The 24,991-nt window shown below is 39.1% G+C and overlaps 4 protein-coding genes across 7 annotated transcripts in view; 2 read left to right on the top strand and 2 right to left on the bottom strand.

The window, feature by feature from the left end:
• The first annotated feature begins 3,271 nt into the window (after positions 1-3,271).
• On the top strand, positions 3,272-9,172 carry LOC105032429 (uncharacterized). 2 transcript variants are annotated; one of them, XM_010906881.3, is made up of 5 exons: positions 3,272-3,480; positions 5,790-6,088; positions 6,186-6,308; positions 7,606-7,896; positions 8,729-9,172. In XM_010906881.3, exons 2-5 carry the CDS (start codon positions 5,813-5,815, stop codon positions 8,933-8,935), a joined length of 897 nt encoding a protein of 298 aa, XP_010905183.1. In that variant the 5' UTR covers positions 3,272-3,480; positions 5,790-5,812; the 3' UTR covers positions 8,936-9,172. The 2 variants fall into 2 exon arrangements, with proteins under 2 accessions (XP_010905183.1, XP_010905191.1); XM_010906889.4 differs by having other exon boundaries at positions 3,309-3,484.
• Positions 9,173-10,635: 1,463 nt separating this feature from the next.
• On the top strand, positions 10,636-16,167 carry LOC105032418 (uncharacterized). 3 transcript variants are annotated; one of them, XR_012138949.1, is made up of 8 exons: positions 10,636-11,147; positions 12,783-12,860; positions 13,255-13,289; positions 13,370-13,425; positions 14,340-14,441; positions 14,621-14,700; positions 15,693-15,764; positions 15,868-16,167. XR_012138949.1 is itself a non-coding variant. In XM_010906866.4 (7 exons), the coding sequence occupies exons 1-6, from the start codon at positions 10,764-10,766 to the stop codon at positions 14,677-14,679; spliced, it is 714 nt and encodes a 237-aa protein (XP_010905168.1). In that variant the 5' UTR covers positions 10,637-10,763; the 3' UTR covers positions 14,680-14,700; positions 15,693-16,167. The 3 variants fall into 3 exon arrangements, 1 of the variants encoding a protein (XP_010905168.1); XR_002164584.3 differs by having other exon boundaries at positions 15,862-16,167; XM_010906866.4 differs by having other exon boundaries at positions 10,637-11,147; positions 15,693-16,167.
• A 2,180-nt stretch (positions 16,168-18,347) lies between these two features.
• LOC105032407 (uncharacterized) lies at positions 18,348-22,237 on the bottom strand. The gene is made up of 4 exons (XM_019850265.2): positions 22,017-22,237; positions 20,342-20,412; positions 18,922-19,008; positions 18,348-18,528 (listed from the first exon to the last, which is right to left on the bottom strand). The coding sequence occupies exons 1-4, from the start codon at positions 22,114-22,116 to the stop codon at positions 18,502-18,504; spliced, it is 285 nt and encodes a 94-aa protein (XP_019705824.1). The 5' UTR covers positions 22,117-22,237; the 3' UTR covers positions 18,348-18,501.
• Positions 22,238-23,895: 1,658 nt separating this feature from the next.
• The window catches only part of LOC109505744 (uncharacterized), a 1,152-nt gene continuing 56 nt past the window's right edge, over positions 23,896-24,991 (bottom strand). The window contains exons 1-2 of the mRNA XM_073252410.1: positions 24,467-24,991; positions 23,896-24,386 (exon numbers count right to left, since the gene is read on the bottom strand). The exon at positions 24,467-24,991 is cut by the window's right edge and continues 56 nt beyond it. Coding sequence (XP_073108511.1) covers positions 24,067-24,386; positions 24,467-24,836 — 690 coding nt within the window. The 5' untranslated portion in view covers positions 24,837-24,991 and the 3' untranslated portion in view covers positions 23,896-24,066. The remainder of the gene's footprint in view (positions 24,387-24,466) is intronic.

Raw genomic sequence — 24,991 nt, 5'->3', positions numbered from 1 at the left:
CAGGAAGTGGAGCAGTATCATGGCCGTTACTGCAGCCTGCTAGGGAGTGATGGAGCCGCGTGGAATCCGTTGCAGGAAGTGGAGCAGAGTCGTAGCCATTGCTGCGGCCCATCAGGGGGTCCAGGCCTGTCGGCCGAAGTTTGGCTGGAGTGTCTGGCGGAGAGAGGTGGCTAGCTACCCGTCTGAGAGGAGCTCGGAGTCCGGCTCCTGCAGGAGTCCGGATGAAGTCTTCCTTCAGTTAAAGTCGAAGGCGAAGTCCGGCTCCCGTAGGAGTCCGGACGGAGTCTTCTTACGGTTGAAGTCGAGGACGGAGCCCGGCCTCCGTAGGAGTCCGGGCGGAGCCTTCCAGCAGTTGAAGTGGGGGACGAAGTCCGGCTCCCGTGGGAGTCCGGACGGAGTCTTCCTGCAGCCGGAGTCGGAGACGAGATCTGGCTCCCGTAGGAGTCCGGGCGAGGTCTACCTGCAGTTAAAGTCAGGGGCGAAGTCCGGCTCCCGTAGGAGTCCGGACGAAGTTCACTAACAGTTAAAGCTAGGGGCGGAGTCCAACTCCCTTAGGAGTCCGGGCGGAGTCTTCCTACCGCTGAAGTCGGAGACGAGATCTGGCTCCTGCAAGAGTCCGGGCGAAGTCTACCTGCAGTTAAAGTCAGGGGCGAAGTCCGGCTCCCGTAGGAGTCCGGACGAAGCTTACCAACAGTTAAAGCTAGGGGCGGAGTCCGGCTCCCTTAGGAGTCCGGACGGAGTCTTCCTGCCGCTGAAGTCAGAGACGAGATCTGGCTCCTGTAGGAGTCCGGGCGGAGTCTTCTCGCGGTTGAAGTTGAGGACGGAGCCCGGCTCCTGAAGGAGTCCGGGCGGAGCCTTCCAGCAGTTGAAGTGGGGGACGAAGTCCGGCTTCCGTAGGAGTCCGAATGAAGTCTTCCTACAGTAGAAGTCGGAGACGAAGTCCGGCTCCCGTAGGAGTCCGGACGAAGCTTACCAGCAGTTGAAGTCGCGGACGAAGTCCGGCTCCCATAGGAGTCCGGACGAAGTCTTTCCGCAGTAGAAGTCAGGGATGAAGTCCGGCTCCCGTAAGAGTCCGGACGAAGCTTACCAGCAGTTGAAGTCACGGACGAAGTCCGGCTCCCGTAGGAGTCCGGACGAAGTCTTCCCGCAGTAGAAGTCGGGAACGAAGTCCGGCTCCCATAGGAGTCCGGACGAAGTCTTCCTGCAATTAAAGTCAGGGGCGAAGTCCGGCTCTCGTAGGAGTCCGGACGAAGCTTACCAGCAGTTGAAGTCGCGGACGAAGTCCGGCTCCCGTAGGAGTCCGGACGAAGTCTTCCCGCAGTAGAAGTCGCGGACGAAGTCCGGCTCCTGTAGGAGTCCGGACGAAGTCTTCCTGCAGCCGGAGTCGGGGACGAAGTCCGGCTCCCGTAGGAGTTCGGACGAAGTTCACCTGCAGTAGAAGTCGGGTACGAAGTCCGGCTTCCGTAGGAGTCCGGACGAAGTCTTCCTGCAGCTGGAGTCGGGGACGAGGTCCGGCTCCCGTAGGAGTCCGGACGAAGTTCACCTGCAGTAGAAGTCGGGGACGAAGTCCGGCTCTCGTAGGAGTCCGGACGAAGTTTTTCTGCAGCCGAAGTCGGGAACGAGGTCCGGCTCCCGTAGGAGCTCGGATGGTGCAATGGGAGTTCGTCCGTCGGAGGAATTCAGTAAATACTGTGGAAATCTGACTGTTGGAGAAGTCTGGAGAGATACCATCTGCAGTCGAAAGTCGGAGGAGTCCTGGAAGGGTCAATCCTGTTAAGAACTTCGACTGAGGGTATTTTATACCCAACACACATCTATATATATTCTTCCTTCAAGCCTTTTTCAATGAGTAGATTGTGTTGCTCAAGTAGAAATAGGAGCCGAAAAAACCTTCTCAGTTGATATTCAACCTCTTCTCCTCTATTCATAAATGATGTTGTCAAGCGGTCTGTCCTCCCATCAAGGATTAATAGCTCATCCAGAGCATATAAAGAAAACTGCAGGGTATTGGTTGAATAGTTGCTTTTGACCACCCAGTAGGGAAGTTAATGGCCATTGGTATGTACACCTGGCTTGTAACTTAGGAGCCATAGCTTCAATGCGGTCTCATCCATCCACGTCCAAATATTTGTGACATAGAAAACAGCACAGAACAGGGCAAGTATGTTAGCCTATGATCTTGATGATCACGCTTTCCTTTTAAGATGGCATGTACTACTTTCAATCTCCCCGATCTCCTTTGATGGTGATGATGAGGTAGAAGAAAGTGAAACACTTGCTCATTCACTAGCCAACATATCATTGTGATGATAAGTTTAGCCGTTGAAGATGAAGCATGAACTCTAAGCAATAATATGAACAAACTCCACCCAAAGTGAAACAGAAATGCAAAATAAAACTGCAAGGCAAGATAAATAGTTAAAACATTAGGAACACCAGACTGTGAAAAGAAAAAATTAGCGGATATATCCTATCCGAACATCCAGTAACTATCGATTATAGCAGACCTCATAAATATCAGCTTGTAAAAGAGATATAACATGATGATAGTAGATGTCATCATAAGCCCAAGTAAAACTCTCTTGCAGCACCTTATTAGCCATAAAATCAGCAACCTGATTCGTTTCTCTAAAAAAATGAGAGATTTTTATAGATAGTCATAATTGTTTTCCAATGATGGAAATCTTTGACATAAGGGATATGGTTGAACAGATATAATGAGAAATTTTATAACCAAGATACAACTATAGCAAAATTCCCTTCCACCTAAATTTAGGCAGCTTGTAGTTTCTCAATAGCAATCTAAATCCCTAACCGGACAACGAGTAATTCTATAAAAGAAATGAAACATAAGGAAGCAATTTACCTCCAGCTCGTAGCAGCAGAACATCATGGCTCCTAATAGCATAAACTGTAGCTATCTTATCACTGATTCACCGAAATTGATTTTAATAATCCCAATAAGAGAGGATAAATTTTTATTTTTAGAAAATATATCCAAAAAAAATATAGATTAATACCTTCCAATTTTCTGCAGTTAGTGTATTAATGACAAAGAGGAAGCACTGACACCCATTACTTGTGTGGTCTCCAACTCCTGGATGCACACGAAAACAGATTTAGGGAGCTAGCCAGAGGCCATCATCAACAAAACCCAAACACAACATAAACACATTTAGGCCTAAATCGTCCGCTGATTTTTAGGGGTAAATATTATAGAGATTTTGTCCGTTCCGGTGGGGCGAGACCGTAATCTTGGTCTTTTAGACTCCGGTTGATTTGAACGAATGCCGACAAAAGAAGGAAAAGAAACGAAGCTTCAGTCTACCCTTCTCTCTTCCTCTCCTCACCCTTCTCTCTATATCTCCGTGGAAAGGGGGACATCTCCTTGGCCTCTTCTCCGCAGCTCCTCGTTGGCTCATCCTCCTTGGAGCGAGTTCGGGTGGCCGATCCATTGCTTCTCAAACTAATACGTTGGTTGTAAGTAAGATTCGTCTAGGTTTTCTTGATGGGTTTTCTATTTTTGCCTTAAGAAATTAGGCTGAGATTTTTCTCTCAAAAAAGGGGAAAAGAACAATGGCAAAGGTTGAAACGTAAAGAAAAAAAGAAAGTTGAAATCGGTTTCAGTAATCGTGCTGAAGATATCATGTTTGGGTTTTTTTCCTTTTTTTCTTTTTTTTTTGCGGGTTTCGTTTATTTGATGGATTCGAACATCGTAATCTGGATTTCTTGTTCTTGCTTATTAAACTATATGGAATACTTAAATTAATTGGGACTCTGATGATGAATTGGTGCGTCGATTAAAGAATTGAGAATAATTAATAGTAACTTCCAGTGGCATGATTCCGTAACCTTGTTTGTTTGCCGTCTTGGATTGGGGAGCGTTTAGAAGGTAAGATGTAGAGTTCTTGACGTCCGTTGAGATTGTAATTTCAAAACTCGGGTTTTTTCGTGATCTTTGAAGCATTGAATATTTGGCGCTGATGGTAGTCTATATGTTAAGAAGCATAACAGTTTGACAGTAGTATCCAATAACATGATTTTTGTGACCTGGGGCTTGGACCGGGCAAAATTCTTAGTCGGTGAGATGTATAAGTCTTTTAGTTTGCTGATTATAATTGAAAATCTGGTTTATTTCATGATTTTTGAAACTGCAGATTGCATTAGTCATCATAGCTTGATTGACATTATCTTTGCAGTTTTTACTAACTCAATTTAAAAAAAAAAAAAAACTTGGGGCTGATAGAAATAAGGATATAAAATTTTCATGATATTACTTGAATAAGATGAATAGATGATGCTGCAGTCTGTTTCTTACATTTATTTGCAGTTTTAGGTTACTGTCTATTTGAGATTTTGATATGATTTAGAGCTTTAAGACTTACAAGAGTTACCATTGCAAAACAAACTTTTGTAATTCTTTAGGTTTTGGATGCATGTTCATAACATCATGGTTATTGCATTCAAGAGCAAGGTCCTAAGTGGAGATTGTGTCCAACAAAGAGGAAATATAAGGGTGTTAAGTTCTAACATTCAGAGACACATTCTGGGTGGCTGTATTCAAGGATTGTGAAAGTTGGGCTGATGTTGGTTGTAGTCTGAGGTTACCATTATTTTTGTTGTTGTGAGGAGGGTGGGAGGTGTTGGATAAGGCCGACCATGGAGATATCTGAGATGCTATTCTGAATATCTTTTTAGTCAAAGAGTTTTATTTCTTACTCTTTGATTCCTTGGAGGGTCCTAGAAACAACCTTCCTATTGGTGTTGAGCTAGATTTTCACCTTTACTAATCCTTATTACAGGGGAAGGATGCTTGATCTTGTGCACGTGTTATGTGGTTTGCTGGATGAAAATGTAACATTACATTTACAGTCCATGTAGGCTGACCTATATATTTTAGGGGAAGATATCTGGTGATACTAATCTCTGACTTGGAGTATGATTGATGTTCTTAGGAAAATAGAGTCTTGAATAATTGTATATGATGTGAAAACAAAGAAGTTTAACATCCTTTGCTGCTTTAGGAAGATTTTAAGGGGGGATGCCATAGTTTGTTGAAAAAACACAAGAGGGTTGAGGATATAATAGATGGGTTTCGGAGATTGTAGAATCTTCCTATGGAAGAAAAATGTCATGCTGGCATAGCAATATGTTCAGAATGTTCCTCACCTTTGCCCACTACCCCCCACACCCCACTATTGGTACATCATCCACATTAGAGCTCCATAGCCTTATCTATTCTGCTAATTGCTAAAACCATTTTTTTCCTTATCAGCCCATGTTCTTGGGATTGAAAGTGCCAGTGATATTCATAGAAATGTTTAGCAAACTTTCATGTGGTTATTATAGCCTTAAAGGTGTCCTAAAATTACTTAAACAGTGTCTTACAACTACTGATCTTTAGGGCTCACTCCCCAAACTCTCAGCACAGCATTTTCAACTATTTTCTTGTGTCCCAAAAGGTATGCAAGTACTTGATGGTAAAATCTACTGTCTTGATACTGTATTTGGTGATTCTGTATAATTTCTTCTACCGATTTTCTTAACCTAAATGTATGTTAATAGGTTAGAACTTCTTGTTTGCATCAACAATTTCTATTGCTGATCTTAAAAGAGGTTATTACTGCTTTTCAGTTTTATTAGAAGACTTTAGAAGGGAGAGGGGAAATAAGAAAATATTTTTATAGTGCCTTTCATGGATGAAGAATTGAATATTAACATAATGTCATAATAGTAGTATACCTGTTATAACTTTCTATAAACTAACAAGCCTGAACATGCTTTTTCAGATTGTGTGCTGCCTCCAGGAATCATGTTTCCACAAATGGATATAACAAAAATGGACCGTGGAACTCTCACTCTGGTGGGGGCAGCATTCTGTGTGATGCTGTCTATGCATTTTACAGTACAGTTGCTATCCCAACATCTTTTCTATTGGAAAAATCCAAAGGAACAGAAAGCTATAATAATCATTATCCTGATGGCTCCCTTGTACGCAATTGACTCCTTTGTCGGTTTGCTAGATATTCAGGGCAGTAAAGCCTTCTTTATGATTTTGGACTCTGTTAAAGAATGTTATGAGGCATTGGTGAGCCTTGTTTTTAGCCTAAATCATTCACTTATTCAGAAAGTTACTGAAGCCTTAAAGAAAACTTTGTAACAGTGCTCCTTATTGCAATATGCAGGTGATTGCTAAGTTCATGGCTTTGATGTATAGTTACCTGAATATATCTCTTAGTAAGAACATTGTGCCTGATGAGGTCAAAGGAAGGGTGATTCATCATTCTTTTCCTGTGTCTCTTTTTCTGGTATGATTTTTATCTCAATACCTGAAAATAATAACTTTCTGTCAGTATGCATGCTGTATTTAAATCAATATAGATTTTATACTGCACCAGAAGCCTTTTATTTCTATAATAAATTTAAAATGCCCCGAGAAAGTAAAGGAGGGTTGAACAAAATCAGAGGAAAGACCTAAAATAACATAGATCATGATTCAGTAAAGGAACTGAGAGTTTGTATTACTAGAGGATATAACCAGAGATACGAAGCCACATTGTGTATTCATAAAGCCAACCATATATTGATAGGATAAGGCTTATTCTCATGCTGTGATTAAATTGTGATGGAGATAGAGAAAAAAATGATCTGGGATGGAACTGAGACCTCTTTTTTCTTGATATTAGCCCTCCATATTCTCTTGTTATGTTATTTATCAAGTCTTTCGTTCATGAATAATCAGCCATTTTCATTCCCTATCAACCTAAAATGATTAAGGATTTGGGTGCAGGAGTTTCAGAATGTTAATTTTGTTCTGACTTTTGTTGCCCCTTATTGAGGATTCACATGGGTAAATTGTTACTGGCTTCTTCATCATTGCATACATTTGGTAGTTGACAGGTCTGACTTTTTGAAGCTGTTGGAAACTCTAGCAACTGTTATTTTGGAAGCATGAATTGATGTCAGTCTAACCTGTATTACTTCTCCTTTCAATACATGAGAAATGGGGATTGACTCAAACATAAATAATTATCCCTCGTTTTGGAATAAAAGCCAAATGTTTGATTGGATTATGTCTACTGGTGTAGATTGTGTATATTTACTCATATAGATATTTTATCTAAATGAAGAAAGAAAAATAGACCCACAGAGATTTTATCACAAACATCGTCACATGTAACCTTGTAGAGTATTTTCCCCCTCCCACCTGCCAAACAAAAAAAGACAAAACAAAAAACAAAGCCCTTGCAAGCAAGCTGCCATCCGACGCCCAACATCAAAATCCCTAGTTCTGACAAGGGAGATACATCTACGCCCATAGATGCTTCCTCTTGTGTTTTGAACCTGTGACCTTCAGGTCAAAATGGAGCAACCTGTTGCACCAAGGCTCACCCTCAGGATTTGACTGAAAACATCTGTATCAATATTTGAAAATTTGAATGTCACCCAATGTATCATTATGAAAGCACATCATTATATCAGAAATTGGGCCAACTCTATCATTGCATCGGCTAGTTATTGTCTGCATGTGCTGCAGATTTATAATTTTGCAAGCTGTGGGCTAGTATCTAAAATTACCCATTGATATATGTTTTTGTAATTCAGCCTCACACCATCCGATTGGAGCATCATACATTGAAGCTTCTTAAGTACTGGACATGGCAGTTTGTTGTAATTCGACCAGTCTGCTCTATCCTGATGATAGCACTTCAATTTCTTGGTCTGTACAGCAACTGGGTCAGCTGGACTTTCACCATCATCTTGAACATATCCGTTTCTATGGCCTTATATGCCTTGGTGATCTTCTACCATGTGTTTGCAAAGGAGCTGGCACCACACAAGCCTCTAGCAAAGTTCATGTGCATCAAAGGGATTGTCTTCTTTTGCTTCTGGCAGGTAAACTTTTCATCCTGACACACACACACACACACACACATATGTAATGTGTACGACAGTACATTGAGTATTTGTATCATATATCATAACCTTCTTATCATCATATAGTTTACAATAATCAGTGCAGTTCATCAGAATGTTGAAGGTGAAATTGTCTTTTATAAACAATGAGGACTAGTATATCAACATCTGTCCATATCCTGTCATAAGTTAACTCTGTACTTCCAGCCTGATGAATTTATAGTGGTTACTGTGGTGCCTTATTTCATTCTATCCTCTGGGTCAATATTTTTCATCGGCTTGAGCTGCAAAATTGTTGGTATCAATTTCAAATAATATGTTTGAGTTCTTATTCATGAGGATACCTGTAAACTGACAAATTAAAGATGCTAACCAACCGTACGCTGTTCATACAAGTTCAATGTGTTGAGAAGATTGGTTGAGTAGATGAATATTGACGTATGATTTACAGAAGCATGCAATGAGGTTTCTGAGTCATGATTGGCGGTGAAGTCCATATTTAAGTTTCTCTGACTGCCTTGTCTCTAGACATTACCATCGGTCATGCTGCATGTATATACTTCATACTTATATATATATAAAAGGGCATGTAAAATGTAGCAGATCTTTTCCATTTAACTTTTCCATGAAATATTAAGACTTCCCTGATACTGGTAAATCTAAAAGCTATAACACGAGAATAAAAATGATATATATTGTCGTCTTAGCGCCTCTTCTCGTATTTCCTGCATCATATCCTGTGACAGTCCAAGATAGTCTCTTATCTTTTTATGAAAGGAGGAAGTTTCATGTTTGAAGTTCTTTGCTGCAGGGGGTTGCGCTTGATGTCCTGGCTGCTGCGGGAGTTATAAAATCACATCATTTCTGGTTGGACGTCGAGCATATTCAGGAAGCCATTCAAAATGTCTTGGTAATTCTAGAAATGGTTGTCTTTTCTGTCATCCAGCAGTATGCTTACCATGTCGCCCCATATAGCGGAGCTGATGCAGCAAAGATGAAATACAAGAAGAATGAATGATAGACAATCTGAAACAGAAAGTATCGTGGTGGATGTCATACGCCGCTTTGCGTATTCTCTCTGTGGTCATGCCTGTTTTCCGATATACAGTAATAATTCTAACGTGGACGGATAAGCCATATTACCCCTTTTTTTGGGTTACTTGCTACCTATATAGACTCGAATGTCGTGATTTAAACTGCATCCTGAATATTATGAGAGATTTGAGAAATTGGAGCATATCATTAGTGTTGAAAATTTAAGGGCATTTCTTTTCCGTTGTCTTGTGTGTTTGAGAATGTTGTGTTTTTGCTGCTATTTTTCATTCTTTACTGTCCGAGAGATTAGAACTAATGTTCAGAAGACATCTCCTGCTTAACCAGCTACGTAGTCTTTAAGGGAATCATATGCTCCACAAAATGACGTTGTTGCCGTGCTGCAACTTGCTTGCTTTACTCGGCTCCACGTGGTCCTACTCCTACGGTCCACAGGAAAACAGTTTGGCTGTCCCGTGGAGGTATGGACCACTAATTTCAAGGCAATGAGAGGTTGTCTTAACGAGCTCTGTTTGGAGATTAATTGACTTGAATGGGCACAGTTCGGTGGCCGGTAAGATAATTAGTGACATCTTTTCCTCAGGTCTCTGCATGTATGATTGGCTATGATAGTTATAGTCGGTGCCAAGGTGCAGGCCAATATCTATGGCTCCAGTGACAACGTGATGTTTTAGTTTCGGAAGATGCCATGATGGTTTGGCATTCCACACTCAAGAGAATGAGATTAAGCAAATGAGTGCGTTGTCGCCACTAATGTGAAACTTAGTTTAACTGCATAACTGACAAACCAAATAAGATGTATAATTTTGTAACTAATCCGACAGCTAGGCATGCATGGTTATGTTAAACTATTTGTGTACATTTCATTTATACAAAACAGACTAACCTTTTCACATGATGCAAAACAAAAGGTAATTTAAAAGAAACTGACTGAATAGATGAGAACCTAAAAGGAGGAAGGAATTGTTCCTCCCATGTATCATATACAGAGGTTCATGAGCTCTACCATGCATCTCGTGGCATCGATCTAATCGACCGGATTTCACCTTTCTCCAAACCATTTGTCAAGAGTTTCCCTTCATGAATGACCTATGACGGGTTGCTCCATTAGATACCACCACGGTTCAGCAAATCCCTTTCGCCGCTCCAAGGTTCGTGAATCAAACATACTATGGCTCAGAGGTGGATGAGTACAACCACTAGATTGCTCCGTTTCCCTCCCCTTTCTTTTTTCTCCGTAAATAGAGGCATTCATTTGCCGTCGGATTGGCCTACAATGGAGCTGATAGATCTGGTCTAACCAATGATTTCTCCTATTTTAATAATTTTATACTGGGGGATGCAAGCTCTTTCCTGTCAAGTGTTATCGTGGCTGCCGCGCATGATTTATCGGATGGTCCTGATTTTTTTTTGATGAATATGATCCTGATTATCTTTAACCATTGATATTATATCAGAAAAGTTACCGGATGCATTCAATAATCCCAATCATTAAAGGAAAAAAAAAGAAGACAAAATCCATCCATTAAGCTTTGGAACACCTTTTTCTTTCCAATTAATTAATTAATTAAGCATGGGTGAAGGATGTGCCAAATGGACGGCGTGGATGGGCTCCTATGCGCTGCTAACTCAAGTTGGCTTGCAAGCCACTTCTTTTCCTTGTATTTTTCCTATTTTCCGAAGAAAAATAGAGAAAAATCTAGTTCCAAGCTCGAAGAGAACCCTCTCGAGGCGCCCTCTCATCAGCAAGCTTCGATCTTACTCTTTTTCACTCGCTAAATGATCTATCAACCATGACTTCTCTGCAAATTTCTGTCAGCTTTTCAATCCCCAGCATCTTTGTGGGCAATCTCGATAGCAACAGATGCTGCCTTGGCCTCGGATTCGTGTCCCCCACCAACTGTTGCTCAGTTCCAAGAAGAAACATCAGTTCCTTGTGCGGAAATGGTTCGTTTTGGAGGGAGGGAATGAAGAAAGATGTGATCTTGTTGAGGAAAGGGAGGAAGGGGAGCCTTGTGGTAGTCAGAGCTAACCAAGGGTTTAACGGTGGTGGGGGTGGGTGGGATAGGAGCACCACCGCCAGGGTTTTGGGCAATCTTGCTTTGGCCATGGGGCTGACATATCTCAGCATGACAGGGCAGCTTGGTTGGGTTTTGGATGCTATTGTTTCAATTTGGGTAAGCCTTCACAGTTTTGTTTTATTTTGGAAAAGGATCATTTATATGTTCCGAGTGTTTATGGTTTGTTGATTATTTTATGAGTCATTTTTCTCTTCTTTGTGTGGATTTTTTTTGGTCAAGGTTTTGGATGGATCTACCTTGTATTATTTTAGTTCTTATATAGGCAACTTTCTGACGTTGTAGTTGATTCTTCTAATGGAGGGTCTGGGCTCTGTCGTTAAGTAACTGCTTTCTTTTCAAAAGATTTTCACTTATGTTCTTCAATGTTATTCTTGCTCTCTGGATATAGTACCATCTCTGTCACTATTTTAGATGTTGTGAAAGTAGTGGCTCCAAATATGCAAGAACTGTCAAATTACCATGCTCCGCTGCTTTGAGATGAAGTATATGCCTCTTCTTATCCTTAACAACAGTCATTCTATTAATTAAATCTTGGTGGCTAATTTCCTGTTTCTTATGGTACTAAGGATATCAAGTTATTTTCTCAAGAATAAGATCATCCGGTTGAAGTAGCTCTGAGAACAATGTAATTAGTCACTTGGACAATAGCTAACTCCAGAAAGAAAGCCGTGTTAGAGGGAGGCAACCTTCTTATGTCCTATACATCTTGAGTCAAGTAAATAAATAAAATTCTTATGGGGATACCTGAGTGACTTTATATCATCATCATGTTTCTCATAGGGGTGCACCTAACATTGATCTACTGATTTTCTACTAAGCATAATCATTTCCTCATATCTACGATATCTAGTTTGATAGATTTCTGGAGTGTTTTCTGATCTTTTACAGAATTTTCTTGGAAAAATCACTAAATAGTTGTAAGATCAATTATGTTGTCTGGTTTAGTATTTTGGGTGGTTAAGAGGTGTGTAACTATTAAATAAATATAGTAAATTTGAGAATATTAAGATTGCTTGGTGGTAGATGTAGTGGGTATAGAGTTAGTGCTCAGTTATGGGTGGTATCAGTAAAATATCATTGGCCATGGCCAGTTTTAAACAAAGTCAGCACGTCTAGAAGCATTGGGGAGAAACTGAAGAGTGCTTGAATGGAGAATGTGAGCAGTTATGCAGAGTACTTTCCATTTCAAAGGGCTTTGTCTAGAAGATAGGAATGATCACTGGAGTTGCATCTGTATAGCTGATCTCAGTTTAATGGGATCACCCTTGTTCATTTTTAAGTATCATATCATTGCATGAAATTGTTTATAAATGACTATTATAATGCCCATGGCTATTGTATTTTAAGTTTATAGCCAGATTGTAAAATTTAGCTGTGATCAGTGGTCATGAACTATTATGCCTAGTTAAAAGAACACAATTATGGTGTTAATTGTAATGGTTACTAAGGATCCTGATCCATTCTGCTAGAATTCATCTGGAAATACTAATTTTCTATTCTAAACCATGATGTGAGTATTACCCTTGCTACCACATTACCACTTCTTGCCATTTCAACACATAGAATCTTGTTTGACATGTATAATTTTATATATATGATACCTTTCTGAGCAAAGAGTTGAATATCCAGATTTCCCTCCTGCAGCCCTATCCAGAACACCTTGAATTTATTATTATTATTATTTTTATATATAGATAAATTTTCTGAATGCACTGACATTATTATCAACAGCTCATTGCAGTGCTACTGCCTATTGTGGGGTTAGGTGCTTTCTTCTGGTTTGCAGGACGAGACATAGTTCAGAGCAGTGTAAGGGTTTCTAGCTCATAGTTGTTTTCCTTGTATTCCAGACTTCATGCATGCAATGATTTTGAATTACTTGGTATCTTTTACTTGTATATTTTGCTCTTCTTCTAATGACATTTTTTTTAGAGTTTATAGGAACTTAAGAATGTAACTCTTTTGAAATGTAAGGTTACTGCATCTTTTCAATCGTAAGATTCATTTTGGTGTTGATTAGTCTGCTTGTATGGTTCTTTTTCAATTTTCACGACTCTAGGATGTATCATTAGACATTTCAGTGGAATGTATAGGATGAGACTTTATTCAGACTTTTCACAATTTTGAAAAGTTTGCTTGCTATCAGATCTTATGATTATCATTTTATAACTGAGCAAGTTTCTCTTAAAATTTGTATCTGCAGTGCCCCAATTGTGGAAATGAATTCCAGATATTTAAGTAAGTCCAAATAAGATAATCATGATTTATACAATATAATAACACATGAAGTGGCTAAACCACAGTCTGCTCTCTTGTAGGTCCTCTCTAAAGGATGGTCCCCAACTATGCCCCTTCTGCAGTCAACCTTTCTCTGGTAATACAATAATCTGCGCTTGAGAAATATTTCCTTCGAGACATGGCTACTGGTTGTTATACATTGTTTTTATGTATTTATCATGTGTTGTTGTAGTCTGTAATACATTGCATACATGTATTCATAATGTAAATATGAAGCAAAAAAATTGCCTATGATAATGACTTGCATAGATGCCTCCATTTGTGGAGGGAAATGCTTCAGCATGTGGTGGCTTTCAGCTCTTAGCTGAAACCATGATTGATAAAATTTTGTCGCCAAGTCAGCAACAAATTTGACAGCTTAGGCACAGAAAATGGGTATTTTCACCTCATACAGCTTCAATATACATTTCTAAGTAATCTAATATCATTTTAGCATTTATGCTCAAAGGAACAAATTCAACAAGCTGCTACCAGTATATGGCTAGAATTTTGACTTGTTATGGGAAGTAATCTAGTGTTGCAATTGTAGATCATTTACAGACAAAATTCAATTTCTTCCTTCATAATTTTTCTGTTTACATGGCATTGCTGCTGCTTCATAACCATAAAATGGTCTGCTACAAGTCTATTGAAATGATGCTTTTACAGTTTGTGCATACAATCAACTTGGTAACAGTTTGAGATATCTCGAAACTGACTGGAACCATGATGGTTGCTTGTTAATGATAACTTTATAGTTGATAAAAGAGTGTAGGCAGTGCACGTTTCACCATTCTAATTATGAGAATGTTCAAGTGACTCCCAGTATATGCATTAAATATATTCAAAGCTGCACTTTTATACTGATTTTCGAATCTTTTCAGTATTAAATTTTTGATTCTGTATATCTCTCTTTTCACTTGTAAATTTGTAGCTAAATTAGTAATTATGAGAGAGAGAGAGTCTACCCATTTGTTGTTGCTCTAAAGTGCGATCTTACAAAATTTGCAGTGCTGGGGAACAAATTTGTCAGAGAATCTGCTAGATTTTCTTCTGACCGTTCTACAACATATGGACAGGCCTTTAATGGATTCTCATCGCGTACTGACCAAGGTAGATGGTCTGCTAATTTCTGCTTATATTTGCCAATATTTAATTGCTTGCTATATATGTAGGTGCCTTGCTTCTTTTCTTAGAGATCTTTAGAAGAAATCATGTTGCATTACATTCTCCCAGAAATCATGATGTATCTCATTTCAACTCTCTGATACATGTATATGGTATTTATACAGGAAAGGCCTCTTCTACTACTGTTGTTGACATCGAAGCCGAAGTGAAGGACATAGACTGATCTAAATCATTAGTTACCATGGTAAAAGGGTCTTTTGAGCATGTTAAAGATATTTTATCCCTTACAGTTTCTCTCTTGCATCATGTAACCTCAAATTTGCAGGACTTGAGTTCAAAAATTTCATAACCAAACTCTTTGCTTTATACGGAAGACTTAGAAGCTTAGTAGACCTTATAAACTTTTACCTCAACTTTGAAAATAATTGGTTGAATACATACGCACCATGCATAGTTTGCAAACTTATGCATTCAAATCCACAGATGGAAGGCTTAAAATCGTTAACATATTTTTCATGTTCAACCACCTATTTGATTGCTGATCGAATTTGTCATCAGAATCATTATCCTACTTCTACAAAAGTATCTTACGCAGTTTAGCATCTGGTCTCAAAATAGTATCATCCCCTGATATTTAATCTGCCTTAATATTTATTTTTCTTTTTCTATGTCAAATTATCTTATTCTCATGTGACAAAGTTTTGCAATTCTTGGAGGCTTTGTTACCCATACCCACTCTGTATTCCACCGTCATTTAGGGCCTGTTTTGATGGTTGGGCCCAAAATCCTATGGGATTAGTGGCCCAACCATAAAAAATATTGGATTCTAAGTAGGCCAGATCCTATATTTATAAGTATCTAAGATCATTTTTGAATAGGCTGACCTGGATCCCATAGGGAGAAAAAAATGACCTCTCCCATAAAGAGAAAAAAATGACATCAGCAGGTCATTTTTTTTTCTTATAGGATCCGGGCCAGTCCATTCAAAAAGTGATTCTGGATACTTGTAAACAAATGGTCTGACCTATTTAAAATCCATAATTTTTTATGCTTGGACCACGAATTTCATAGGATTTTGGACTCAGTCGTCTAAACAGGCCCTTAGACTGCAAATTCTCCAGGGTTCCAGAACATTTTGCATAACAGCTTTTTTTTTATTTGGATATATCTGGTTTGATAAAGACAGTCATCTCTAATGCTGTTGCATTGTTGCTCCTAATTGCACTACCTTGTCAGCTGGTGAAGAAGCTCTCGAGAAAGGTTGGAATTCAGCAACTGAGGGTTTCTTTCCATACACAAATTTTGAAGGTCAGCAGTAGTGATCCCATGTTGATAGTGAAACAGTGTTATGTACATAATATGCAATTGCTTAGCTACTAATTTGTTTTCTGCCACCACATTTTAGCAACAGTTCACAGGTGATGCTATACCAGTGTTCTGCGGGAGAAATTTAATCATAATTACTGGTGTTCATAGTGATAGCAAATTAGGGTTCCGACTAGAAGGTAGTGAGAACTAACTTGATGAATTAAGTTTTAAGATATTGAAGACGTAAGATAGTGAGAACCACCTTTATTCTGCCTTTGCTTTTTCTTTTTCGTGGTATACAATGTGAGTGCCACCAACCTGTTAAATTATTTTATTTATTAACATGTAATTACTTCTCATTATTCAATAGTGATTGTAGTAAAATGAGATCTCGACTTCCCAAGAGTGTCTTTATGCAGTGAGTAGATCTGTGTCCCGTGTCTACAAAGACAGAGAAGATGCAAAGAGAAGAAAGAAACATACAATTCTTTTATGAAGTAAATTTAAATGAGGAAGAAAGGGGAGATATGACCAAGATAATGAAGGGAATAAGAAAAGGTTAGGGGCAGGGAGTTTGGTAAAGATAAGGGTTATGATTCGTCTAGAATTTTATTTGGGATTTTAGGCAGGATTAAGTGTGATCGCTCAAACACCCACCAATTGTTTGATCAAAAAATCATGCTGGACTCCTGCTTTTGTCTGGTGTTCTTGCTTGTACTCCTTTCTTAAAAAAAGTATCGACGCCAATGTTGAATATTTGTTATAGGAGAACCTCTACAAAATTCAGCTCTTCTGCCGATTTCATTTGGATTTGGACTGACTTCCTAATTATATACTTCGCATTGCTGATCCACCTCTCAAATCGATCACAGACAGTCCAGATGGCATCCAATAAATCAATGAAGCTATAAATATGCCAAGTTTGTTACTGTACTTGTTCTGCTCACGTCGCATGCTACCATCGTCGATGTGTTGTTCACTGTAAGAAACCAGAAAATGAAATTTATCAAGGAGGTCTAAAGCCTGGAAACCAAATTCTGATGGATAATATGGTGAATATGATCGGACCAGACTGACTGATGCAAAATGGCCAAACTTGTTAACTTAGCTTCCTCCACCTTGTACCAGAAAAATCACTAAAGTGTGATCTCTCCCCAAAGCGCAAGAAGTCTCTTGTAGAAGGATGAATGAGAGAACATCTTCCTTAAATATAGCCTTAAGCCTTTGTACCAAAAAATATAGCCTTAGGCCCATGGCCTCTTTTCTGTCCTTATCCAATCGTAGATTCGAGGCATCAACTTCCATGCATTTCAGAGAATCACAACCATCTACATCATACTCGAGTTCTTAAGGCGAGGGCAGCTAGATATCAGAAGCTGAACCATTTCATCCGCTGCATCTCGTGTATAATGTTAGATTTTCGAGAAGGTCTGGGTTCACAGCACCTGTAACAGTGAGTTTGCAACACCCGAGTTCCAAGATACGTAGATAAGCAAAGGTAAAGATAACCTTGGGCAAATCATACTCGCATATTCTAAGTCAGACTTGTATTCATCCAACTCTAGGTGGAGCTCTGCGACCTCAAAATGTTATGGCGTAAACTATCCATTGATTGTAAGTGTTATCAGAAAAGTATCTTCAATTACGTGCATAAAATCTGTGGGGTGGAAGAAAGCACGGGAGCGAGAAGAGAGTAGGGCAGGCTGCTGATCCTGTCTACGTGTTCCTTGGTTTTTCCAAAGCGGTTGGAGCATTTCGGGAAGGCCTAAGCAGACACGAACAATGATCGTAGACTAATACAAGAGGACAAAGCCAAAAGATATTCTTTGCTTCAATACAACGGAAGACAGAAACAGAAGGATAAAATTTTTGACAGAGACAAAAGAATGATGAAGAGAGAGAGAGAGAGCGAGAGAGGGCCAGAGGAGTTGGTTGAGTTACAACCTTCTGTCTGCAGTTTGGATTCAGGCAGTCAGTATACTGCACAAAGGTCATCGTGCAGCAGGATCCCCTGGTGAGGGTTTGGGGAGGATTTATTTGGTTGAGAAAGGGGCTTGGGCTTTTGCTTGGGATTGAGCAGGATTAGGTGCGATGGCTTGATATCCACCGTTGCATCGATCAAAGAATCATCATGGACTTCATAATATACTACTAAACCTAGTTATGTTCGCGAGCACATGAGATGCATATGATAGGAAGCATGGACGGATCTAGATGCGTTTGGACAATGTAATAATATGAAGTCGGCGCCTCTTGTTGGCTTTACATGGTTCACCCAATATATCTTCAAATTTCTAAAGACGTCCGAGTTGGGAAATGGAAAAACAGGTTTGAGACAAGAATTCCGACAATAATGCTATGAAATACTCCGCTTGATATAAGAAGTTCTGCAAGAAGGTGAAAAAGGAGAAAAACTAATTATAAAAAAGGCACGCAGGGTCACACACAGATGAAGAAGACAAAAGCTTGGAAAAATTGTTAATCTTGGAAACAAGTATGAGTAAATATGAAAGTCATCAAAATTTTCCACGGCTATTCACCACATAGCAATTTGATCCAAGAAAACTGACAGCATAAAAAGAATTTCCAAACAACAAAAAAATTCATTGACATAACATAGAAAAATTCACAGTATCCATGGTCCAAGTTCTGGAACATAACACCCAGAAATTGATGAACCAAAATATGTTTTATTCCCATGCATCCACAGACAAATAGTCTCGCAGCATTGTCGAGTCTAATGTGCTGATGCTGCAGCCACCACCTGTAACGATGGACAAAACAGGATCCCATAATTTGCTATGAGAGATTCAGCTCACTAACCGGAACAAAATTGATATGAAATACAGTATCCTGAAGTAAAAAATGATGTAATGCAAAAAAAAAAAAAATTGTTACTGGTTATTAAGAAATATTTCATGACACAAATAAATGAAATTTTCATCCTCTTTGTAGCTCAGGTTTTGTATACTCAAAAAATAGTGCATGCACATGCATGTGAGCTTATGGCTTCTTGCATCTGGGTGTAGAAATTTTTAGGAAGATGAAGCAATATCTTCCATCCAACATGATGCCTCCACTGTTCATGTCCAACAGTGGAGCTTCGCATACCAAAAATCAAGATTGCAGCTGCAAAGTTTCAATTAAAAAGAATTACCTCTTCCTTCTTTTCTTTCTTTCCACTAAAAAGCTTGTATCCTCCATAGCCTAGCAAACCCCAGCCACTTAAACTGGCCAGTACAAACTGCACAAGATTAGAAGGTATAATCAGTTTCTATACCACAAAATTTTAAGGAAATATGATTCAGATGATAACACCTCAACTAGAACAACTGTAGAATAAAGGAAAATTAACAATTTCACATCCTTTCAGACGAATGCTTAAAAATCAAGCTGTTAAAAATCATAATTAGATATCAGAACCATATGACATAGAAGCACGTGAAATGGTTATTTTGATTATTAAACATAAACTTTTTGTTTCATTAGTATTGTAAACAATGTATTCTTGAAGGGGAAAAGGCCAATTTATATACTAACTACTTTTAGGATGGTTGAACGCTCCCATGAGTTTATTGATCATATAGACCACAAAAAGTAGATCTACACATGTGAAAACTAAGGTCAGATATCTACTAATCTATCATACATGCACATGCAACAGGATGAGTGCAAAGACAAGTGAATTTCACCATTCACCTCACTGAAGCAAGCAAATTAATTTCTTATCCCTGAATGCCCTGGACTGGACCAAAAATATTCAGATATTACACAACGTGGAATCCAGTAGTACTATATGCACCATTGAAGTTTCAACAATGTAATCTGAAAAAAGAGCACCAACTCAAATTCATACAAAAGCCTTCTTCCAGCTTTCTCCATGGCTGCACAGTTATTACTACTGAGAATGGTTTCCTTTCTGAAATATTCTTGTTTTTTGTTGAAAATCCCTGTCAGTTGGAACTTGTCCTGGTGGAAAGATTTTTTTTCTGGTAGTAATCAACCACATCTTTTTTGATAATCAACATAAATTGAGTTATATGGGCACACCAGCTCTAATTAAATTAAATGAATTAGGTTATTTCAAGCCCAAAAAACAAGAGAGAGATCTAATTCCTATTAAGAATTTACGGTATGTATTATGTTCCAGCCACATTTCTACTTCAGCTTTCAAGACAAAATTTTTGCAACATAAAATATCTCCTAATGCAAGCCAAATTACAACTCAGTATCTCTGAACATGGCTATAGTAACTGCAAAGTTCAGACAACTTGACCCTAGTGTAATTCCACAATCAGCACAACAGATAATAGTTGATCTCATCTATTGTCAACCTAAGGGAGTGAGACTGATGCAGTTACTTTCATATCAGCTCAGCTTTACCTTTAACTAATCGAGCTTTTACTTTTATTCGGAAAAGGTTTCGTAAGATATTGGTTATTGGTTGCAGATGTCAAAAGGTGTAAAACATTGGCAAAGTAATTGACAATGAACTTCAGGACCTTTCTTGTTCCTAGAATACCTTAAACACCACTTTCAAAGATTTACAGACGTCCATATATGAAAAGAAGACTTACATGTTCTTCCTTCCACTTAGATGGGCTTAGCGGATCTTCCCAAATGTTAACCTTCGGGGTTCCATGATGATCTGCAATGAGTAGGAAAAGTTAATATGTTGATTCCGTCAAAGTAATAGGAATTTGAATACAAGATGAAAAGCACTATATTCTAAAACAAACACCAATTGGTCTCACAGAGTGGGCATAGTTGATATCCATTTCTAATATAGTTTTAGTTACAGAAATCTTTTAATTAACTGGTAATTACCCAGGAATGAAGCATCAAACTGAGCTATTAATGGTTCGATGAACAATTGATTATTTGTCACTAAGTGCTAAAAGCCTGAAACAAAAGGATGCAGAAGAAATTGATTTAAGACCTAAACCAGAACTGGTGATAACCTGACAATGACAATTTTGAAGCAGAACCTAAAGTTATAGCTAGGATTCTGTTCTAAACATTCGACAAATTAGATGTTCAGGGTCAGGCTTGGACATGCAAAATTGGATACAAGCAACAGTAATCCAGAATTACCAATACAAGCCAATACAAAAAAAAAAAAAAAAAAAAAGGAAACAAAGTAGATTACAGTAAGGTGGAGAAGAGCCAAATGAATGACACTCAGCATGGCCTGAAAATAGAAAGCTTGGATATAACACAACTTACATTGCATCACCTCTACAATTTTTGCACTTACTGCACAATAAATTAAGTTCGATAAGCACTAAATTGATTATACTAAGACCAAGTATTTACATTTTCATGATCAACTGATTAAAACATAATGATAATTGATACAAGAAGATCCAGTGCAGTTGTTGTATCTGTGCCCATACCACAGAACTGTGTCCGATTGTAAATTTGCTGATGTAGTGCAAAGAGATAAGTGTTCAATTTGTATTATGCGTGTGTTCAATATGTAGAATAATCATAGAGATAAATTTTGTCAAAAAGGAAAAGAAACATGCTGAGACAAAGGCTGGAGTAAATTAAGGGCCTGTTCAGAATTTTTGTTGTTTTTGCGTTATTGTTTATCTACATATGAGTTAAAAAACGCATAGATATACAAAACTTTTACTATTGCTTGCTTTTATTTTCACTCTCTTTTGAAAGCAATGAATTAAATGGGTTTCGTCATACATGTAGTTCAGTCTAGTTCATTTTTCTTCTTTAGGTCTTTAAAAACAGAAACATGGCACTAAAAATCACCCATAATTTTCAGCAAATCACCATTTTTTAGAATCTCGATAACAAATTCGACAACCCTAAACACCGCGTCAGATTAGTTGGTTTTCTACATCTTTGCAATTAAGTTCCAGATCTATCCAGTATATTCTACCCGGAGATCGATCTCCATAATGACTGAAACTTGGATTCGAAGGTTTATCGTTTAAAATTTGAAGTGTTCATATTCAATCATCAGCTATGGATAACCATAAAGCAATGGGCAATGATCGGAGCGTTCTAGGGTAGCTGACACTATGATTCTTTTTGAGAAACCTAAAAGGCACGGAGGAAACGGGAATCCCGTGCGATCATGGAATGTGATTGTATTCGGGGAATTAGACCGAGGAGTGATAATGGATCAAAAGAAAGATAGACCAACAAAGAATCAAAAACAAAAAGGGAACTTTATAGCGATCAAGAAAGAGAAATTGACAGAAGAAAAGACATCAAAAGGGAAAAAGAGACCTCCGCCGCCGGCAAGACCGCGCCGGGGAATCATCTTCGCCGCCGGAGTGGGAGGAGAGAATCGCCGGAGAGATAAAGCGAGCGCCGCCCGGGCCGCCATTGATGTGGTAGAAGGGGTCTGGTCGCGAGAATCTGGGAGATGCTTTTGGTCGAGGTAGCGCGACGACGGATGACCAGATGGGATTAGGTATACAGGCTATGGAAGAATCGTCTAAAATAACGGCGTTGTAGCGTTTCAGATGCTCCCGTGACGTTAAATACGAGCTGGTGCTGCGGGCACATGCAATGCACGATGGAAACCATGGATGGCAGTGATGACACTGAGTTTTAGCCTATAAATAAATATATTTCTAGTTTTTACAAATACAGCTTTTTTTTTTTCTTTTTTTTTTTTTTTGATAAATAAAATTTAGACTACTTGTATTTTTTGTCAAAAACCAAATATGTGTCGAGTGCTTTATAAACAAGTATTATACTGTGAGAGCCTACAAAAGAAAGATCATAATTTAAGTTACAACAACAAAAATGATCATGTAATAATTTGCATCTGTATTGTGCCTGATTTCTTGATATAAGTTCTTCAATTGCATATGTCTGATATTTTTTTTCTAATTAGGGTAGGAGAAAATTTTCTTAAAATTAAATGAGTATCAAATCAACGTTATTAGTATAGAATACAATTAATGACCACTCATAAATCATGTTTTTAGTTTAAGCAAGCCAAAATTACCTTTTATTCACTAAAAACATATGGAAGCATGCAAAACAATATGATATTTTTATATAGAACTGATAATTTAGACTTATGTAAAGATTAAACATTCATTTAGAAACTCATAAATATTTTTTCTTATCTATCTATATGAAAACTCATGGCTTGGAAGCCAATAAACAGTAACATTTCTTTTATAGGTTCCTGAGCAATTTTTTCTTAGCACATTTCTGATGAAGTTGGCAATCCTTGTCTACTTTATATAAAACTCATAAGATGCGAACCTGTATAAAATTTAAGATTCATGAAAGGATTTAGGAATAAGTCCTTTAGCAACATATTTGTTTGTTGGACTTATCTGAAACATCCAACATACAGACAAAACTAATCTAAAACTTGATTGGCGATTTATAAGTAATCCTATAGAAATATATGATGGACAAAATTTAAGTCCTCAAGTTCTGCCAATTTTATGTGAAAATGAGAAGGAATTTATCGATATATTTTATCATAGATTTTATATAATTTTCTAACTTTTATATTAAATCGTTGGTTAAGATTCTCATTCCTCACCTTCTCCTAAATATAGATAATCATTCTCGAATCTCTCCTATTTCCCTCTTCTGCATTTAACTACGTCAAGCCTTGTATCACTTCTTCTCCATTGTGGCACTTTGCATAACCAGACAAGCAATCTTCGGATGATCAACATGGATGGTAAATCTTTATCCTTGTCCCACCTAAGTAATGACAATGGTGAAATTGATTATCATCTTAGATTACTCAAATTATACCAAGTTAATTCTATTCTAGTTGGTAGGTTAGGCTTAAACATCACCAAGCCAAGTGTAGACCAGCATGTAAATTTTCCGTATTCAACTTAGATCCAACCTGAAGCTGGAGTAAATTATGCCAACTTAGATCCATACTCAAATGCCCAACCTATTTTCAAAAAAAAAAAGTAAAATATGTAAATCAAATTATTTATAAGGCTCTGGAGTAAATACATTCAGATACATTAGTAGTCAACAGTTCAAAGCACATGGTTATCATCATCTGCCACAAAATTGGCTATCTAGTCAGCTATATATTCCTCCCTCCCAAGGATAGGTTGTCTGAAGAACTGGGAAGCTGGAACATCCAAATTCATATAACCAACGAAGGACGGGTAATGCAACATAACATAACATTTGCATTCAACTATATCATTTACAAGCATGGTCAACATAGCCTAACCTTTCACACATATTTTTCCAACTTAAAAAAGATCGCCGTCCGTAGCTCCGGAAATACATATATTTTCCAGCATAGTACACGCACAAGGGCGTAACACTGAAGCTAATAGGGTGTCGCTTTCGCGTTTCCGGCACGTGGGACCACCTGGGCGTCGATGAAATCTCCACCCTTGAATCCCTTCATCATGAAAACCCTGATCACATCCTCCGGCTTCTGATGCGGCTGCAGCCCCACCAACCAACAAGCCGATTCCGGACGGCGACTGTGAGGCCCCCGTCGGTCCCCGTCTGCGATCGCCATCTCCAATCTCGCGATCTTGTTCCGCAGCTCCTGCAGCTCCTCCTCCTCCTTAGCGTGCGCCGCCGGCCCCGATCGACCCTTCGTCCACCCTTCTTTCACGATACGATACACCGGAATCCCACCTTCATAGATAAATAAATACAAATCGACATCAACACCGTCCATCCGTTGGGATGAGGGGACGAGTAAGAGCGTATTATACCGGTGTAGGGTTTCGTGACCTGGGCGAGGGTGTGATCGATGAGATCCAATCCGATCCGTCCGATCCACTGCCAACCGTCCTGATCGGGCATGGCACTTTTCATCCGGCGCAGCCCCTCGACCCGGACGGCATGGTCCATCTTGGAGACCGCGCCGCGGCCGATGGTGGCCACCGGGGTGAGATCGGGTGCTTTGCTGTGTGCCTTGTCGGCGGCCCGGTGGAGGAGATCCCGCGCCCGGGACGCCCCGGCCGAGACCGAGGACGCCGTGGCTTGGACGACGCCCAACCCAAAGTCCTTCACTGGTGAAGGATCCGGTAAGCTGCCGTAGAAGGTACCCGCCGTCCACCGGAGCGATTCCCAGATGCCCATCCTTTCTCTTCAAGGGTGACTATCCAGCGCGATCGGTGCCTTCTGTAGAATCGGGAGTCAAGAAGCGAATACCGGCACCTCTGGTGCGCTGGTATCTTTAATCAGACATTGAAGATAGGCTGAGTGCTTGGTGCGGGAAAAAGGTGGATTCTCAT

Source organism: Elaeis guineensis, chromosome 2 (assembly GCF_000442705.2).
Source record: "Elaeis guineensis isolate ETL-2024a chromosome 2, EG11, whole genome shotgun sequence".
NCBI lineage: Eukaryota > Viridiplantae > Streptophyta > Magnoliopsida > Arecales > Arecaceae > Elaeis > Elaeis guineensis.
The sequence above is the reverse complement of the archived record's forward strand: the minus strand, read 5'-3'. Positions and strand labels throughout refer to the sequence as shown.

What these genes read in the sequence shown, in the direction of transcription:
- LOC105032429 (XM_010906881.3), top strand. Translation starts at nt 5,813, where the DNA reads ATGTTTCCACAAATGGATATAACAAAAATGGACCGTGGAACTCTCACT. An exon ending in AAGAATGTTATGAGGCATTG is followed by an intron (nt 6,089 to 6,185) that starts GTGAGCCTTGTT and finishes TGCAATATGCAG; the next exon opens with GTGATTGCTAAGTTCATGGC. An exon ending in TTCCTGTGTCTCTTTTTCTG is followed by an intron (nt 6,309 to 7,605) that starts GTATGATTTTTA and finishes TTTGTAATTCAG; the next exon opens with CCTCACACCATCCGATTGGA.
- LOC105032418 (XM_010906866.4), top strand. Translation starts at nt 10,764, where the DNA reads ATGACTTCTCTGCAAATTTCTGTCAGCTTTTCAATCCCCAGCATCTTT. An exon ending in ATGCTATTGTTTCAATTTGG is followed by an intron (nt 11,148 to 12,782) that starts GTAAGCCTTCAC and finishes TATTATCAACAG; the next exon opens with CTCATTGCAGTGCTACTGCC. An exon ending in CTCATCGCGTACTGACCAAG is followed by an intron (nt 14,442 to 14,620) that starts GTAGATGGTCTG and finishes GTATTTATACAG; the next exon opens with GAAAGGCCTCTTCTACTACT.
- LOC105032407 (XM_019850265.2), bottom strand. Translation starts at nt 22,116, where the DNA reads ATGGCGGCCCGGGCGGCGCTCGCTTTATCTCTCCGGCGATTCTCTCCT. An exon ending in CGGTCTTGCCGGCGGCGGAG is followed by an intron (nt 20,413 to 22,016) that starts GTCTCTTTTTCC and finishes TACTCATTGCAG; the next exon opens with ATCATCATGGAACCCCGAAG. An exon ending in AGAAAGAAAAGAAGGAAGAG is followed by an intron (nt 18,529 to 18,921) that starts GTAATTCTTTTT and finishes CCATCGTTACAG; the next exon opens with GTGGTGGCTGCAGCATCAGC.